General features: G+C 39.8%; 1 protein-coding gene across 2 annotated transcripts in view; it reads right to left on the bottom strand.

The window, feature by feature from the left end:
* RSPO2 (R-spondin 2) overlaps positions 1-20,023 on the bottom strand; it is a 100,856-nt gene that overhangs the window by 43,555 nt on the left and 37,278 nt on the right. For both annotated transcript variants that reach the window (XM_063171027.1, XM_063171026.1), the window contains exon 2: positions 1,203-1,391. In XM_063171027.1, coding sequence (XP_063027097.1) covers positions 1,203-1,391 — 189 coding nt within the window. The remainder of the gene's footprint in view (positions 1-1,202; positions 1,392-20,023) is intronic.

Raw genomic sequence — 20,023 nt, 5'->3', positions numbered from 1 at the left:
TACTTTACAGAATGGATGCATAAACCATATACTGTCTCATTTAATTTTTGATCAAAACTTAACCACCTGGTACAGATTAGGCAGCACTCTGCAATACTACACAGCAGTTGGGAACACTATATCCATGGAGTCCACGCAGGGAATGGGGAGAAAGAGGTGGGATAGCTTGGGACAGGTCCAAGCACGGCCATAAGTGCTCCTCATCCAGCCAGACTGCCACTGAGTGACCTCCTGTGAGTCTCGAGATGATGTGTGATGTGAAAACCAGCACACGCTTTCTCACAGCTCTGTGCTCCCAATGACACAGCACAGCACCAGGGGAGAGGTGCCACACATTTAACACACACTTGATAACTGCAGGAAAACCAGAAAAGCTATTCCTCACTTCAGGTTCTTATGTCAGGTGACCTGATTCTGGTTAGACTATGACAAAAACGTTCTCCCCCTAAATAGGAATAAGAGGTAACAGCAGTGATTATTAATCCATATGGATAATACTCCCCATATGAGCATATGGAAAAATCAATACAAATCAGCACAACTGCCAGACAGAGGTGAAATAATGTGAGATACCAGAGCACTCATGGATTTTAACAGTTGTGCTTCTAGGCACAAACATGCAAACAGGGAATCTTGTTGCACATTAGCAGGTTGTAAATTTCCAAATAAAATTTTTCACTAAAAGTGAAAGGTTGTTTGTTTGTTTTTAATAGTACATCTGTTTTATTAAATTAGCAACACTTACATATTAAAGCATGTCTGGTGTGAGGTGTCTGGTCACCTGAAATTTGTGCGGGAATAAAAAATATGACAAAAAGCCCACCCATATATTAGTGTTTATACTGACCTGTACCTACATGTTAAATTTATTCTGAATCCTTTATATTTTCATATAGTGTGAATCTGTTTCTTAAAACTAGGAGTATCTGTGTGAATCATATATTTTTCCCCTAAATTACCTCTCTAATTAAACTAATAATAATAACAATAAAAAATAGGTCAATTCATCAACTAGTTAATCTGCTGAATGTTAAATATCTCAAAATGAGCTAGGACCTTGTTTAGCAAAGAAGTTTAAGATGATCTTAAGATATCGGTGAAAATACAAATGTGTTTCACACCATACCATCTTAAAAACTGACCATGAATTATTATTATTACACTCAACAAAAGTGCGTTTAAGGGTTGAAGAAATAACTCACTTGAGCATCTGTTCATGTCTGGCGTTCTCAGTCCGTAGTACCCTGACGGGCAGGAGTGCAGGCATTCCCCGTACTGCCTCATCCCTTCTCTTCGCAGGAAGAAGAATAACTTGTGCTGGCATCTGATGCACCCATTATCCTTTGAACAAGATAAGCAACCTTTGCAAATTGGATTTGGTCCATAGTTAGCTGCAAAATAAGATAAATTACGGTCATTTGGAAAGTTTTTTGGCTGGAGGTCCTCTATCCTCTAAAGCGTTACTCATCTTTTGCATGACTACAAACAGTTTTGAAAGGAAGGTTCTGAGAGTGCGCTCACTTTCAGACATCTGCACGGGCACCGAATAAAAAGAACTGCAATCTCTACATTTTCAATTGTATGTAGGGCAGTTTAAGGATTTTACACAGATTTAAAATACAGGCACAGGCAAGCAGAGACCAAGCCCTATAAAGCTCACAGTATAAAGTTGGCTAAAAATGCAATGCTGCGTTCTGTCAAGCTGGGGACATAGCACGCAACAGCAACAAAAAATAAGAACTTCAGCACCCTGACATATGCATATGGAATGATATGCCCATGGAAACTGATCAACACCACTAATGCAATTTCTGATTTGTGAAGGAAACAATATTCAGAGTACAGAAGCCTCTGCAGAGCAGGTACAGCACTAGCAATGTGTGCTGCCCCTCACTCTCAGGGTCCTAGAACAGCTGTCTTCTTACAGGCTCTTCTTCACCTGAGTATCAAGATAAATTTTTCAAAAACAGAGAAGCAGTTTTAGGAGCCTTCTTCTCTGGGCTGAACACCATATGCCATTACCAAAGGAACACAATTAGTGCAGGTTACCATTTTAGGTCACCAGCTGCTGTGCATTCAAGTCTATGGTCTGATTTTGTTGGATTATTTTCTTTTTTTCTTTTAAATTGCTTGGCTGATAACTGCAACACAAACTTCAGTCACATCACTCTTTGTTCTTATGAGCTTTTATTATCCTGCCTTTCTGCAGAGTTGCAGAACACTCCTTTGTCCCCATGGGCTGTCAAGTCCTTCTCAGGTGCTGGGTCAGCACAGTAGGTCAGCAGAGGGAGGATTACTCAAGACATTCCTGAAACCAGCACAGCTTCACAGGTCTGTTTTAAATAATAAATTGCCTACAGGACTTCACAGAAATTTGTCAGTTCAAACCTGTTTTACCAAAAACAAAAGAAAAATATTATGCAACAAAGGAAAGTGTCTTTGGGGTCTCAAGAGGTTTTTAATAGAGGCCACCCAGACAGCAGCTCACAAAAAAGGCCTATGTTTAATTGTCATATTTTTAAATATTTAAAATTTTTCACACCCTTATGTAGTAATCTGGTACTTTTACCTCGTATGGCTGGATATTTGAGGTTGTTCAACTGATGACTTCACCAGCAGAGTCAGGAAAAAAAACCAAGGAAAAGCCCACCACCCTCTGGAACCAGTAGCTGATAAGCTTTACTCTCACCTTCACACATCTGCACACCACATTCCAATTCCCTCTCTGCTCCCATCCCCCACACAGGACTCACTAAGTTCAGCATGACAGCATTCAACTCCGATCTTGGACAAATAATCCTAGTGGGTGGCAGGCAGGACAAGAAGTGAAGCAATCTGGTGTGAAACAGCTCAGTCAGTGGGACACTTTGTGAGTGTTGGAATCCCCTGGTACCAGTCTCACCAGGTGAGATCCTCTTGAAGGGAAAAGAACCCTTCCCATCATGGGTTATATATGATTCTTCAGCACTCTGTTAACCCTTTTGTAATGAGACACCCTAACAGACCAACTGTCCTAGACTCCTAAAACAGTTCCCACCTCCTGTTGCTGTTGAGATATAACTTTTCCTACACTTCATCTTGTAAATTTTCATTCCCAACCAACTTCTTCAAAGCCATGCAAGACAAACATATTATGAATTAGGCATGGCCGCATCCCCCCTCTCGCTGTGGGCAGGGATTGCCTTACTGTAACCACATCAAATGTGACCATGTACACAAAAGAAATTGTTGCTTAACACATAGTGGGCAATCCTGTAGACTTGTGACTTCTCTTTTAGTCTCCTTGGATGTCACTCCCAGTAAATCTTTACCTCCAGCTTATTCAAGGTTCCCCAGAGAAACCTGTATTATAACAAAAGAGTTAAAAGGAATAAAGCAAAAACAAGGATGCAAGATGCCTGAACTTACTCACTACTCAGAGTGTTTTTTGGAGTTGGGAATAGCTGATATAATGTATATGATTTTTGACTTAGGGCCAGGCCAATTGCTGAACAGCATCAATATAGATAAAGGCTACCATACATATACATATACATATACATATACATATACATATACATATACATATACATATACATATACATATACATATACATATACATATACATATACATATACATATACATATACATATACATATACATATACATATACATATACATATACATACAAATAAATGTTATACATATGGATATAGCTAAAGGGAACAAAACAGCAGGCCTGCTGGCAACAGACAGTGCAAGTGTCTCAAAGGGAGAAAAAGATCTTTCCACAGGAGTTAGCAGGGATCAATGAAAGAGCTTTAAAGATATTTGAAGGGAGAAAGGGATAAAACAAGGCTCACTGAAGTCTGAGAGCAGTGTGCCAGTGCCTGAGAGACAGGGTACTAGCAGGGTCTGTCAGTCTGCTGCTCAGTGGAGGTAGGGGTGTTTTGGCTCTTTAGAGCTTAGTGATGGTGAGGATAGGGTTGAATGGTTTTGAGTAAGAATTGGGGGAAGGCCAGCAAGACAGGTATCACTGTGGGAGTTTGAAACAGACTCCAAACCAGGAGAAAGAGGCAGATAAAATACTCTCTAAGTATCTGGGAGAACTCTAACAATCACTCACCCTTGTTTTCATGGGGAGCTTCAACTTACCAGATGTCTGTTTGAAACACAGCACAGCCAAGAGGAAAGAGCCTAGGACATTTCTGGAACATGGGGGCACATAACTTCCTGACAAGGCTGGAGAGGGAGCAAACTAGGAAAGGTAACTGCTGGACCTATTTTTTGGGAATGGAGAAAGACTTGTGGAGGATGTGATGGTTGGAGGTCACTGTGCCCATCCTGGGCGTAGTGATCACCAAATGCTAAGTTATTGATTATTGGTGAAGTAAGGAAGAGGGTCACCAAAACCTCTACCTTGGGGCAACAGAGTCCAAGAAGGCCTTCAAGAAGGAAATCCTACAGACACAGGAGCAGGCAGGTGCCACATGCCGAAAGAGGATCCAGGGGAAAGAAGACTAGCTGAACAGAGAGTTTTGGCAGGAACTCAGGAAAAAAAGCAGAGTTTAGAACCTTTGGAAGAAGAGGCAGACAATTCAGGAGGACTCCATGGATATCATGAGGTTATGCAGGGAAAAAATTACAAGGGCCAAAGTCCAATAAGAACTGCATCTGCCACTTCCATAAAGAGTAACATTTCTATAAATACATTAGCAACAGCAGTAGAGCTAAGGAGAATCTCCATTCTTATTGAACATGGAGGCGAACAAAGTGACAAAGGATAAGGAAAAGGCTGAGCTACATAATGTCTTCTTTCTTCAGTCTGTAACAGTAATAAGACCAGTCTTTTTCTGGTACCCATACCCCTGAGCTGAATGACAGGGACAGAGAGCAGAATAAAGCCTTCATAATCCATGGGGAATGGTCAGCAATACCACTTAGACCCATCCAAATTTATGTGGATGAAATCCGCACAAGGACACTGGGGGAGCTGGTGGAGGATCATTTACTGGTCAGCCAGGGAGGTCCCAGCAGACTGGAAGTTGGGTGACACCGTGTAGAAGATGAGTCAGAAAAAGGATGAGGTAACTACAGGCCCATCAGTCTGACCTCAGTGCTGGGGAAGGTCATGGAGCAAATCATCTTAAGTGCCATCATGCAGCACACACAAGACAAGAATGTTATCAGATTCAGCCAGCATGATAGGAAAGGCAGGTCCTGCCTGATTGACCTCACCTTCCTCTGGGACAAGATGAACAACATTATAGATGAAGGAAAGGCTGTGGATATTTCTAAATGGACTTTAGTAAAGCCATAGACACCATTTCCCACAGCACTGTCCTGGGAAACCTGGCTGCTCATGGCTGGGATGGCTGTAGTCTTCATTCAAGAAAAAGCCAGGCTGGATGACCAGGCTTAGAGAGTGGTGGTCAGCAGAGCTGGCTGCTGGTCACCAGTGGTGCTGCCCAGGGCTGAGCACTGGGGCCAGTCCTGTCTAATGTCTTTATCAATGATCTGGACCAGGGGATGAAGGGTGCCCTCTGTCAGCTTGGAGATGACATAAGCTGGGCAGGAGTGTTGATCTGCTGGAGAGCAGGAGGGCTCTGCAGAGGGATTTATGGACCAAGGCTGAGTACAAATTTCATTGAGGTCAGGTGCTGAGTCCTGCACTTGGGCCACAAGTACAACCCCATGCAATGGGGGAAGAGTGGCTGGAAAGCTGCCCAGTGGCTGAACAGGAGCCAGCATGCGCCCAGGTGGCCAAGAAGGCCAATGGCATTGTGGCCTGTGTCACAAATAGTGTGACCAGCAGGACCAGGACAGTGATTGTACCTCAGTAGTGAGCACTGGTGAGGCCACACCTCAAAACCTGTGCTGGGTTTTTGGCCCCTTATTACAAGAAAGACACTGAGGAGCTGGACCATGTCCAGAGAAGGGCTGTATTGCTGGGGAAGGATCTGGAGCACAAGTTCTATGAGGAGCTGCTGAGGGAGCTGGTGTTGTTTAGCCTGGAGAAAAGGAGGGTCAGGGAGCACAAAATTCTCTACAAATACCTGAAAGAAAGGTCTAGCAAGGTGGAGTTCAGTCTTTTCTCCCAAGTAAGAAGCAATAGGATGAGGGAAAATGGCCTCAAGTTGTGCCAGGGAGGTTTAGATTGGATATTAGGAAAATATTTTTCCATGGAAAGGCTTATCAAGCCTTGGAAAGGGCTCCCCAGGGAAGTGGTTGAATCACCATCCCTGGAGTTATTAAAAAAATGTGTAGATGTGGTGATTAGGGACATGGTTTAGTGGTAGACTTGGCAGTGCTGGGTTAATGGCTGCAGTCAATGATCTTAAAGGTCTTTTCCAACTTAAACAATTCTATGATCTTGTGGAGCAAGAATTAAGCTCTGGAGCAGACACATATCAGGGCTCCATGTAGGTTTGTTTGCCATCTTCTCTCATGGATGTCCATGAAAATTCTGACTTCTTTGCCACAAAATATGTATGAGTTTGACTCTACTGTCCAACTTTCCTTTATTACTGCCACATGTTACTCTTCCCAAGCACCCTTTCTGTGCTTGTGGTAAGATGTCTTTATTGATAATCCTTTCTTTCTTCAGGCAAATTTAACTATGCTGACTCCTTTTGGCTTCACCTCCATAGAAAAGGAGCTAACAGTATAAAATGATCTTCCATTATCCTATGCTAATATTTGTTCAGAAAATGCATGGCACATCTTTCACAGCTTAAGGTCAATTCAAAATATATTAAAGACTTCAGTAATATATTAATTCTGTAAATTGTATAGGTTTCTCAAACCATGAAATCTGGACCTTCCTCCTTCTTCATCTGCTAAGCAGACTTAAAAATTTATTTTTTTAATTTCTATAGCCATATGTTTTGAACTTCTTATAGAAATGGGCTGATATTTAAAACTTGTAAACTGCTCTGAAATCCTCAGATATATTGTATTTATCGTTACTTAAATGAACAATTATTTAATTCACACATTGAATTTGGACAGTGTTCAAAATCATCACTTAATTAATGGTCACATATTGATGAATTTTCCTGTAGGTCTCCTAGTTTTTTCTTTCTTTAGCACATTAAGACATTAAAAATCACTGAAGAATTATAATGGTAAAGGGAAGATAATATGATTTGTATGTTACATTACAAAGAGCAAACTTTGTGAAGGAATCTGAAAACTTCCCACTGGGCTTCTTAGGCATGAGACTGAATAATTTCTGTGTAATTTGCATATAGTAAATTACTCTAAAGTGTGTACCACTGAACTGATCTTCTTCCACATTGTTGTTGCTTGTTTTCTTTTCAGAGTTTCATGAGAAGGTCAGAATTCTGCAACCTTTTCATTATTTCGATTTCTCCCAGAGCCAGGGAAAACTGTGACATGATCTACCAACAAATTACTTTGACAATGAACATACACATTCACAATACACATTCACAAACCAAATACCATAGCACTGGTTTTAGGGTCATGTATGGATGCTATCTTGAAGATAATCACTTAACTGTGCCTCTTTTGGCCCCATATACATAGGCCATAATTAAATCCTATTAAGTCCTCCTTGCCTCAAATTCTTCCCATCTCGGTTTCTTAACACAGCAGATTGGATGTATTGTTATCACACATAGCTTCTCCAGTTCACATATAATTGTTCTTTGAGGAGGAAGTGAACATCTCTGCCTTTAACAGAAACATCTACACTCTTCCTTTTTAATTTCTTCATAACTTCGTTTTTCCCCCCCTCTATATTTGTCTTCAATAAAAAAATAAAAAGTTCATAAAACATGGTCTATCACATCCCAGATTACTGACTGCATCACATGCAATGTAAAACTTCATGCTACTCATCCTTATTTCAACCCTGCCAGGAGCACCCTCCTCATCTGTGTGTGCCAGGCAGGCAGGTCTCCTCCAGCCAAATCCCTCATGGAAACCTGCTCCTTCCACACGGCCCACAAAGGTTAACCAGTGTCAGTGTGCTGCTGTCATCACATCACAAATCTGGAAATGCACACATGCTGTAAGTTAGCACCATCCTCTGGCTCTCAAAGCACATGATTGCCCTCATTCTCTGTTAAGACTGTAAGCTCCCTGCAGCAGGAGTAATGTTTTGTACAAGCACGTAAGCGTGTACACAGGTGTGAACACTGCATATAAACACAAGCACACACCTTAATGCAAGGTTATGCATTTTCTATTCCTTCTGCTTCTAGAACTATAGTCCAGAGCACCTCCATAATTAAAGAAAAAACATTTACAGACTTGATTCCCCATGTAGTGCCTTTATTTTAAATCTGGTATTAAATTTGCCAAGTTTCAAAAGGTTACTTGAGAACACAGACTAATACCCAAACACACTGAATGAAACACTTCTGAACCCTAAGGGTGTTCAAAGTTTCATGGTTTGGATCCATATCAAGTAAAATCAAATATCAGCTAATTACTTTAACTCTTGTCTAGATCAAATGTATTTAAGCCACATTGCTGAAGCAGTTTTAAGTGAGTTGTTATGACTATTTGAAATCACAAGAGAATCAAAATGAGTCTAGCCTGTTCCCCACAAGAATACAAGTTGTTCTGTAAGCAAGAGAACTTAAGAGTATTTGATTTCTGTGAACTTACTGTCCTGCAGCCCATACTACAACTGCTTCTAATTTGTGTCTTTCTTGTATACCCATTTGTTGGGTGTCACAAAGCTCTTTTGAACCTGGTGTTTCAGCTCACCACAAGGATCTGGTATTTTTATGCTTCTGAAAAACCAGGCTGAAATGGACAAATGAATCCAAAACCAGTTGGAGAAAGAGGAGATCCTGGCAGAGAAACAAGCACTAAAGTCATTCCCTAAACATTTCTTTAGAGAGCCAGACTAAAATGCTCCCTGTGTCCCTAATATCACTCTGTATCTGGTCACTGTGTCTCTCTTTGGCAATCTTTGGTTCTTTGAGCTCTCTGAAGTCAGAAACTGAGCTTGCTGATACAATGGCCAGCTTAATGACACTCTCACTCTTACTGGGACTGCAGCCACAGGAATGCTGGTCACTGAATTTTAGTACAGATCTAGAAGAAATGTCTCCAAGACACTTATCACTGTAAGCACAAGATGTGCAGATGGGACTCAGAGGAGATGAGGAACTAAAAGACCACTGAAAGCTGCATTTATTGCAAAACAGTAGATTTCATAATCCTGAATTCAATTAATGCTTTGAAGACATCCCATACATATCTCAGTAAAGTACATTTGTGCTTGGCTTATGTCTTCAGAAGTGCCAAGGAACTGAACAAAAAATACAGCCTTACAGATAAACCAATACTACATAGTATATCAAGACACTGAGACTGTAACACTGCAAGTCCACTACAGCTGAAAAACATCTGACTGGGTATGAACAGAAGCTGGCCATGAAAAATACCTATTTGTCATTAGAACTTTGTAAAAACAAAAGTAAGTTCTAGGCAGAAAACTTCAGCTTAAAAAAATACTAATTTGTTTCTAGTAATTATCTTTAAGAGAATTTTAAAATTCAAGGTCAGAGAAGATTTTTATGAACAATTAGGCCAATGCCCTGTACAAAGAAGCCACAGAACTTTTGCTTTACTGAAACATATCATTTAAGAAACCATTCAATCTTAATTTTTAAATTGTTAGTGGTAAGGAAACCACTACAACCTTTGTTAAGATATCATAGGGGCTAATTACTCACACAGTTGAAAATGTGCAGTGGAATTTTGAACTTCAAGGACCAACCAACCACTGGATCTTTTTATATCTTTGCCTGCCAGTTTGTTAACAGTTTTTCAATTATTTTTTTCCAAATGCAGATCCTCTGATCAGGTCAAGTCCAATCTTCATCATGGGTAAGATAAACAGAGCAAGATTCTAGAATGTCTCACCACAAGGCAAAGTATCCAGTCCTTTGATCAATCTCTTACAATTTTATCAGCAGGCTTATGGATACTCAAAAAAAGTTCAGAATTGGAAAAGCAACTGTACCAATGACAATTAAAGAAGTGATATAACTTCTCAACTTTTCCTAGATTTTACTCTCCTGAAACATTCATGTGTTCTGTACTTTTTTTTTTACTAAGAAGATACCATTTCCCAAGTACCATGTTGCTCTGGGTAGGATACAGCCATTTTTTTGTTATACAGGAGATCACCCAGTGTTCCTTCTCAGGCCACCAGGCCTTCACCTCTCAGGATTATCTTCTCTAAAGTTTTCCACAGCTGAGAAAACGCACGTTCCCCACTCTTCCCTTGAAGACAGATTAACTGTAGAGAAGAACTTCACTTCAATGAGATTGGTATAAATCTCATCAAATGTTGCTCGTAAGTGAGCAATTTTACCTGGTTTTTATTCCTTCACTTCTTTTGGAGATCTTCATTATATTTTCAATATCACAATTTTATGCTTAAACTACTCTCACTTATCAGCTCATTTCATTATCCCATTTTTGATATAATATCTTTCTGATTATTCTAGTGTAAGCTTCCAAGAGACTTGTCTTCATTCCATCCATACTCAAAAGACAGTGCCATTTTATTCCACTTCCAAATCAAAACATTTTACTGTTGCTACACATCTATCCAGCTGAATACTTAGAGAATTTTCTGTATGGTTTTCCCCACCACCATGACATGAGGATCAGTTTGATATTATTCTCCTGCAGTACCCTGGCAAGTCGCAAGAAATTACCAACATATTGAGGTATTTTGCAATATTTAGTGACTCATTGCATACTGACTACCAAGTTCAGAAGTCTTCCAATAAAATTACATGTATGTTGGTTTCAGGATGCTTGGTTACTAAGATGTTTTGAGAACATTACTAATTTTCTTTCCAGCTGGGATAAACTGCTACTAACAGAGGTATCTCAGCCGCTTTTCTTCATTTGAACATCTGGAGCTTTTAAAGGTATCTCTCATAGTTCACTTTCTGGATACCTATTGTCATCTGGAAACATTTAACTCTTCTTGTCCTCCTCTGTTCACTGTTCAGCCTACCAATCCTCACTTGCCTTAGCTCTACTGAATACTGCTTCCTTCTTCTACTTGGCATGTGAATTTTCCTCCACAATTTCTCTGCTTAGTTCCTAGACATTTCCTCTTCCCCTGAAAATGGAACCGTCTGGTTGATCAGGCCTCTTGCATTTCCCCAGTGTTTCACTAATAGTAGTTGTCTTTCCAGTATGGAAATCTGGAGCTGTCACCAATTTACATTTTATCCATGGAAAGTTCATTCTGTCTACAGGATGGAAAAAAAAAATACAGAACATCTGTTGCAGGTCACAAACACCACCCCATCATCAGCCTTCCTAAAAACAAGTACAGAAATAGACAGAGAGAGGAAAGTGGCATACTCCCTGTTGCAATGTCCTAGGAAATGCTGGCTTTTACTGATATTTTCTGTTCACAGATTCACCAGTTTTATTCTAGGTCTTCCTGTTACAACTGAGAGTAATTCAACATACACACTGGAAACACTGGTGATAAAAGGTCCAAGTATCACAATCTCGGAGTATACTCAGAGACAAAAAAAAAAAAAAAAAAATGATAAAAGCAAAAAAGCCCTGCTCCATTGTGTTTGTGCAAACAGGACAGCTAAAGTGCCTGTCCAGAAAAAAAAGAGCGACACAACAACCAAGCCTTACCAACCAACTGATTCACAAACACCACTCACAGGTCATTTCTTTCAAAGCCTAGTTCCCCACCCATTCCCCACCAAGTACTCATTTTGGTACTCAAAAGTCTTACATGACGCACATTCATGTGTATGTTGCCAATCCCATTTCTGAGTTCTAGTTTATAGGCAAATCCATTTCACATACAGTAAGAAATTACATTACTCCAACAGATGAACTAGCCACTTCTTTTAATCAACTGAAGTTGCTCATTTGTAAAGTGGCTGCTTCAGTTTTCATCACACTGAGAAGAGTCTTTCCAAGATGACTTCTGTTTCATCTCCTTATGAGTTGATAGATCGATGCTTTTTTAGAAACTCTGTAAATCTAACAGTACTGAAGCACAGACAATATCTGCCAGTTGCATACTATTTGCACAGCTCTGGGCAGTTTTGTCTACTCCAAATCTCAAAAGTCTTTTTCTTTTACGGCATCTTCAGTCTCTGTAAAAATATTCATTATATAAGCTTTGCATAAACTTCCATTGGGTTTTAGGATACCTTATAAGCCCCAGATAATGTGATCAAATGTCAGTGGTTTCACGTATAGTAACCTTAAGAAATTCCAATCACAAAACTCAAGAGAAGTTTTAACATGCAGTACTTTTGAAAGATAACTTGTCTCTCAAATGCTCTTATTTAGATTTTGCATTAATTACGCTTCCTCCTTTTTCCATGTCTGTAGAGTAAAAGGTAGAAATCCCCGAAACAGCTCCTTAAAGAGAAGCTGCTGTTCTTCCTCAAACCCCAGCAATTCAGACAGGGAGGAAGAGCACCACAATAATTGACTTTGGCCGCAGCACAGATTATTCATATCTGATGAAGAGTGCACAAATCAAGCGATGCGACAGAGGCAGACAGCCAGTCTGCTCTACCCCTCAGATCTACCCCAATGTTTAGCTCTCTCTGAAATGCACTTCAAGCAATGACAGGGCTGTACTGTCTTAGTAGAAAAAGGGTTAGGGGTAAAATAAGTGGAAACTGGAAGTTACATTCATACCCTAACATAAATTGTAACGCTGTGGAAATTACAGGGTAAAATACAGCTGCTGCTCCCTGGCTGGAATGCTCCACAATGGCTCCACTTATGCACGATCTGCAACCAAGAGGGATGGAATGGATGGTGGAGAGGATGGAGACACCACAGCCAGGCTCTGTAGAAATCCTTGGAGGGAGGGGAACTCAATGGTACTTTGCAGCTGATAAACTACACAGCACCTGTCAGCCAGGGCAGACAGGAGAAGGTGTCCAGCTGCTGAGTCAGCAAGTGTGGTGAAATTGCTCTCCTCAGATGAACTCAGTTCATTGTAACTTAATTATAATGTTAATCTCCATCCAAAGTTTCCTGACTCCAAGATATGATCATCCATCACTCTATATTTTGACACATGTGCTCTACATTTTTGACAATATTTTTAAGAGCAAAGCAAGATAATTTTACCCCACTCAGTAACAAAAGTACGTATGACTAGAGCCACTCAAGCTCCACCTAAACAGAAAGAAAGAGTAAGTAAGCAAGAATGGGGAAATGCTAGGGAAGACTCCATTGTAACTGCTGGGAGCAGCCAATGGGCTGAACCTGTTTTCCCCTCCCCACAGGGGTAAGAACCATACTCTATGCACACTGAATACTTTTATTGGGGATTAGCAATATTGTATTTCAATACATTTTTGCAGTCAGATACTATCCCTGGCAATTCTTGAACCTTAATCTGTGACAATTTTATACTAATAAAGAGTGTTATTCTGTAAACTGTTAGTGTTGAATCGTTCACAGGCACAAGCAGTCACTGGCAGCAGGTAACACACTCAGAGTGGAAAGGTCCACTGAGGGGTCTCCTTTATGCTGTTGGTGGGTGTCCCTGCCTCAGCCAGTCAAACCATCCTCTGACCCAGGAGTGCTCAGTGAAGGGTCCCTGAAATGGGATGCTGACAAACTGGCTGGGCACAACGGTCTCAGCTTTCCTGGAACACTGCCAGACACATTAAATACCAAGGGTTGAGGAAATCTCCCCACATTAAGGGTTGAGGAAATCTCCTCTTTTCTCAGGGCAGTGGGCCAGCAGGCTGGTTTGAGCGAAGGGACAGCTAGAGCTGCCTTCCATCAGGCCACCAGCATGTCTGCTGAAGAGCCTGCTCAGACAGGGAGCCTGCACAGAGCTGACCTTAAACCATCTACAGCAGAAGTTGTGGGGTTTCCAAACCAATTGCTGGGTTCTCCCAAACAGGTTTTGGAAAAATCACATTCCTCAGCTGAGGCTTTATCTCTTCTTCACTTACATCTAATCTACTATGTCTTACTCATATATGAGGTACAGGAGCTCCTTCCAGATTCTGTATGTGGGAAGAGATATGCAGGGAAGACAGTACATGAAAACCATCATGTTCCACCAGCTTATTTCAAGTGGGTGTTTTATTTGCCTTCCATTGGAAATAAATTTCATTGGGAAGCATGAGCAGATGCTCAAACCAAGGCTGATAGTTACATTTCTAATACAGAAAAATAGTCATGCTTCTTCTGGAAGCTAGAAGAAGTCTAGAAGCTAGAGTTACTATACCTTGGACCAACTCTTTATATATAGTGCTGCTGTGAAAGCTGCAAAGGGAAACAAAACTTAAACCAACAAACCCTCCTTTACTCTTTCCTCATAACACCACGCCAGTGGAGAGGCCTGGCCAGTGGAGTCCACAAAGCAGTGTTTTTTCACCTCTCAGATGGTTAAAAGTCACTTGGACACCATTCTCAGATTTTCCATTTCAGATTCCCATGCTATAGTCACTCAGAAATGCAGAGGCTGTCACAGTCTATTCCGTGATTACAAAATTGCACAGAAATGCATTTTTCCCACGTACATATTCTGTGCCACTATCTGATAGCACATTCAACACAAATATCATCCAGCATATTGCTGGTGCAAATCAACATCTGGGACACAAATCCTATTGAAACAAAGTCCCAGGCATTTTTAAAAATTCACTTTTTTCCAAGTTTTTTAATATCTAGAATATTTCAGCTAGCTGCTGTCAATAAGATTCATCTTAGCATGCAGGTGAATAAACAGAGATTTAATTTTTCTCCTTTGATGGTGGGTTTACTTTGTCTTCCATTGTAAGTTATAACTTTTGCAAGCACTGAAAACTGCAGGGATCCAACATAGAGGCATTCCAACAAAAACACAGTTCCAAATCCAGATCCACCCAAACCACAGAAGACAAAACATTATTGGCAGCACTGAAGCTATAGATGTGAAGATCCAGAACACTTTGTTTAAGACACAAAGTAAAATGACATACAAGACTTTATGCATGATGGGTGATATTTCACTTTTCTTTTTCATACTTCTACCAAAAAATTCCTAAAAAGGTAAAAAAGACTGATGAACAGAAAAAAATGCAGTTAGAGAAGGAGTTTAAACAAAGTCTTTCTTTTCACTTCCCAGAAGATGAAATGAAACATATTTTAAAAGTCATAGATACCAAATCTGGACTCATACAGAAATTTCAGCAGAAATAAACAGAAGCAAAAACTAAGTAGTTATTCGCAGTTATATTAGGTACCAGTAAACTAATGATCACACCTTAACTATTGATACTGTTGTTCAACAGAACTGGCACATAAAGAAGATGACAAAGGAAACAAAAACAAAAAAGCTTGATTGCAACTGTAAATCTGTAACAGTGAAGAACTCGCCTTAGTTCTGCAGATTATACAGCAGTGAGCACTCTAGGAATGAAGAAATTCAAGGTCTAGATAGCTGTGAATAGTCTGGAAGATTCAATGTCCTCAGATATAAGTACCTAAGTAGGAAACTTTATGCAAGGTTATATTCCCAGTATCAGAAGTTTTGCAGAAGGAATGTTGCACAGCTCTTTACATTGAGCAGAGCTCTGACCTAGGCTTCAGTGAGGGCCTGTACAAGCAGATTTGACAGATGTCCAAGTCTGATGGGGGGCACCAGGGTTCCAGGCTAGGCATCATAGGTTGAGAATGATGCTCTGACCACACAGAAGGAAATTGCTCCTCAGAATATTGTGGAGGACTAAGCTGGTCATTTCCTGGTAGATTTGTCTGAAGAGAAACTGAGCTGGGTACTGTGTAGATGAGCACTGCATTTCCTCAGTATGGCAGCTGGCAGAGAGTAGATAATGATTATGTTTGCACTAGAAAACTGAGAGCGCTTAAGGTTCCATGTTGTCTTCTTGGGCTGAATCCATTACAATTAAAGTTGAATTTTGTCAAAATTTACCTGAAGCACTAGGCAGAGAGGAAACATCCTTGTCTTATCCTTGCCCAGGTAGGAAATTCAAAGTAACATGGATGCTGTGGTTACTCCAAGAGTTACTCAGTTTGAGTAAGTCCAGGACTCCAAGTGGTGTCACAGCAGTTTAACAAAGGCACAGCCATTTCAAGCCCCAAACAGATAAATCTCAATTAACATGGTCTGCCCTCACACCTGACCCTGCTTAGAGCAGGAAATTGCTGAAGGAAATCCAAAATCCTGCCAGAAAAGTCAGTTCCCCAGGACTCACCCTGTGATCCTACAACCTGCGTGTGAAGTATCAGATTTCCCTTCTTGCCTGAAGAAGGAGGCAGCTTGAGCTACATGATGGGAAGAGGAATAGATAACAAAGCACATGAGGATATGCAAAGTTTTCTGGATGTCCAGGTATGTTCCTTTACACAGGGGTTCCCATGGAGGGAGGCAACAAGTATCAGTGAATGAAATAGAAACAAAGCATTTTAAAAATGTCTTGTAACTGCAAATAAGGTAACAAAAATGGTATCTTCACAGCTGGAAGTACCCTTTCTCACACAAAGTGAGGCTTAAGAGACAAAAATTGCTTACCAGAGCAAAAGACCTATAGGGAGCAATGCAGCTCAGTTCAAGTGACATAAAATTCAGGAAAGAACAAGACAATATCCAGTACTGGCCAATAACCTGCCAACAATTCCCCACAGAGACACCTCTTGGAAAGAGCAGAGACAAATTAATTTATTAATTACACATAGTCTCACACTTCAGGGCTCAGCCAATAACATTGAAAGGTTACCAACTTTAACATGCAACCAGAAGATACAGCTTCCCAAGAACAAAAGAAAATTATTTTTCTTCCTCTGAATGATCAGAGACTGACCATAATGAGGGGGAAATAATGTGCTAGATCAAAACTTGTGTCTAATTCATATATATCTCCAACATACTCAGAGTCAAACTAGTTAACAGATTACACACAGATTACATACAGAAAGGAATTTTATTCCATCAAATCATCTCAGACTTGCAGCATGTGGCATGGTTTACGAGCTGGGACTATCTGGGCAATTGCCATTTTAGTTAATTCTCACTTTTCCAAGGACCAGAAGTGGTTTTTGGCTGCTTGGTCACTGCTGTAGTCTGTGACACATAGTTATGTAACCTTTGAATTGAAATGCTTTATGCCAGTTTGAATCTTTAGTCTGCACACATCTGAGAAAAAAGTAATAATACTTGTCACTGTATTTTAGAAACAGTTCTTCCTGGTCGTAACAAAACAAAATATGCTAAATAAATCACTTTATTTTTATTCCCTTTTACTAAAAAGGCTGTACCTGTGAAAGGAAGACTGAACTAGCTCAGTGAGCCCTCAGTTTAAGATAGAACACACCTAAGTTCAAGCAATAATTTGGGCATAGCTGTTTTATGACTTGGGTGAAGAACTTTAGCCTTTCTTACTCTTCCCTCTTTCTTAAAAGAGAGATAATAGAACTTCACTATCTCTGGATGGAAAGAAGGTCAGTAACTTAAAGTAAGAAGATACATTGGCTTGTATTTTCTTTTAAAAGGAGAGAGAGAGAAGAGTTCAATCTATTAAAAATGGAACAATATAATTTCTGGAGCACTTCATAAAAGAGAAACTAATCTGCCAAAGTTCTCCTATGAGTTCTCAAAATATTTCATTCTAGAGACTACCAGATATAAAAATTACATAAGCCACCGAAATAAACAGCTATTGAAAAAAGCAGAAAAATTTTCCAAAGAGGCACTGAAAACTTGGTAGCTAAATAGATATTCAAACAGTTTTTTCATGATTGCTGTACGTGAACAGATTTCAATCATTTCAACCAAGACAGCAGCAGTCAGAAACGCTCCAGCTGTAAGTCCCTGGCGCAGTTTTCTGAATGACAATTGTTTGCTGGTAGTTTTCCAGAAATAAAGGATGGTGCAGTACAGCCTTGGTGCAGCTATGGTCTTAAACTCAACCTGCTCATGAGTACAACTCCATTCTGAGATATTTTGACTCAAAGTAATTAACTGGAAAAAAGAAAAATTCTCTTTCCAGTGAAAGAAGATGAGCAGAGTTTTCTGTAAAGACAGGCAAAAACTCTCTCTCAAGAAAGCCTGTGGAGAGCCCAAGTAACAACACCTGAAAAGAAAATCCTGGCCCTACTGTTACTGAACAAAATAAACCTAAAAATTAATAGTAATAAACATGTTCTCCTATTTATTTATCCAAAGTCACACATTAAGACCTAAAACAAAAAAAAAATTAATGTTCTTCATTCACAAAGCTATGTGTAATAAAAAAAGCCTTAGTGTGGGTAAGTCTGGGCTCTAAAATGAGAAGTCAAAATGACTGAGAACAAATTTACTTCATTGCATGTGTAATGAAAGCTCGTGTCCTGGGAAGGAGAGTGCACTCAAATGACTCCTAATAAACCTGTTTTCTTCAGAGTTATTTCATAGGAAGAAAGCAATATATATAAATTCATTTCTCACTTTTTAGCTCAGACTTAGTTGAGTTTTTAGTTTCTAAGATTTTAGAGGGTATTTGTAATATATAAAGCTGCAGCTGAGAATCATAAGAACATTTTCATTTCTACCACCAGAGGTATATTTTTATGAAGTCATAACACATTTCTTCCCTCTGCAAAAACATCATAAAACACATTTGTATTCAAATGTCTACTTGAACACTTTACTTAAAATGAAACCTCAAGATACATAATCTCTATAGTATTGGGGTTTTGTTTGCTTGCTTTTATTATTTTTCTGACATTGCGAAGCATACAGAAAACAAGCTATCCTAACCTCAACTATATTTTTTAAAAATGGAATAAATGTTGCTGTGAGAATATTCTTCAAAGTACAGTTCCTCTCCAAAACACGACTGCTAAACCAACAAAGTGGTGTTCCACAGCTGAGTCTCAAGCACTTGCCAGAATAATTTGCTCAAGTTATGAGCATGTGTGTGCATCTATGTACATGCCCACATATACAAATGCATTTACACTCCCTGCCAAAACCATCCCTACAAAACAACTAATTAAACAATGTCATAAAAGGGGCTTGTATTTCCCTCAAAGGTTTTGTACTCCCTATGCCTTCTTTCAAACTACATTAAAAAACATGGCCTTCATAATTAAAAGATGTAAGTAAAAGCAGAATATAGGTTGCAATTTTATTTCATTGTTCTTAAATATAGAAGAATTTTTCGTCACAATGCTGGCTTTGCAAAGCCAACAAGACAATCACCTTTTAACACTGTGGAATTAGAATGACAGAGAATGAATGCAAGACAATCCCACAGAATATCTTATCTTATAAAAGATTTTTTGACATTTACAAGGTTATATTATCTATTTTTTATTTTGAAATCATCATGCCTCTTCACTGTTACCTAAACATTCATTTTCTGCAGATTGCAATCATTAAGATACAATGATTGCAATCCCTAGCATAACCCTAAATAAACATGGGGCAACACCTAATTTTCATGTCCTCTTATGCTTAATAAGTAACATCACTATCTCTGGGTCATGGGACAAGACTCAGTGGTCCAGCTCACTGAGATCAAGCACCTGGCATCTGCTCCACAAAGGGACAAGGATGGAGCACCAAGCCCTGGGCAAACAGCAGCTCCCGGTGCCTCCACTTGGAGCAGTGAGCTCCCGAGCCTGCCCCTCTGCCTCCACACCGGGCATTACAGGCAGCCAGGGGAAGTTTGTGATTACAGCCAACCCTTCACCTGCCTCCAGCTGCTATCTCCTTCCACCTCAGCAGGAGCAATGGCCCATGTGATTCTGACCCTGAATTTGGGGCAAACCAAGATCCAAGTTAACTTTGGGGCTGTTTTCCTTTTGAAGAGACTTATCTTACATTTGCCTGAACAAAAAAATGAAACAGATAAGTTTAATCTGATCACAATAAAAGATAAAGTAGATGATTTAGAATTACCGTGGCAAATGCAGGGGAGATACTCATGTATGATTATCAGAGTCAAATATTTCATTGCAACCAAAGGAGAAAACTGAAAACAGCTTCCCCTCTCTGCAAGCTTTCTGTAGGGATTGTTTGATGATGCAGT

Source organism: Melospiza melodia, chromosome 1, assembly GCF_035770615.1.
Source record: "Melospiza melodia melodia isolate bMelMel2 chromosome 1, bMelMel2.pri, whole genome shotgun sequence".
In the NCBI taxonomy this organism is placed as follows: Eukaryota; Metazoa; Chordata; class Aves; order Passeriformes; family Passerellidae; genus Melospiza; species Melospiza melodia.
This window is presented reverse-complemented; position numbering and strand designations above follow the sequence as displayed.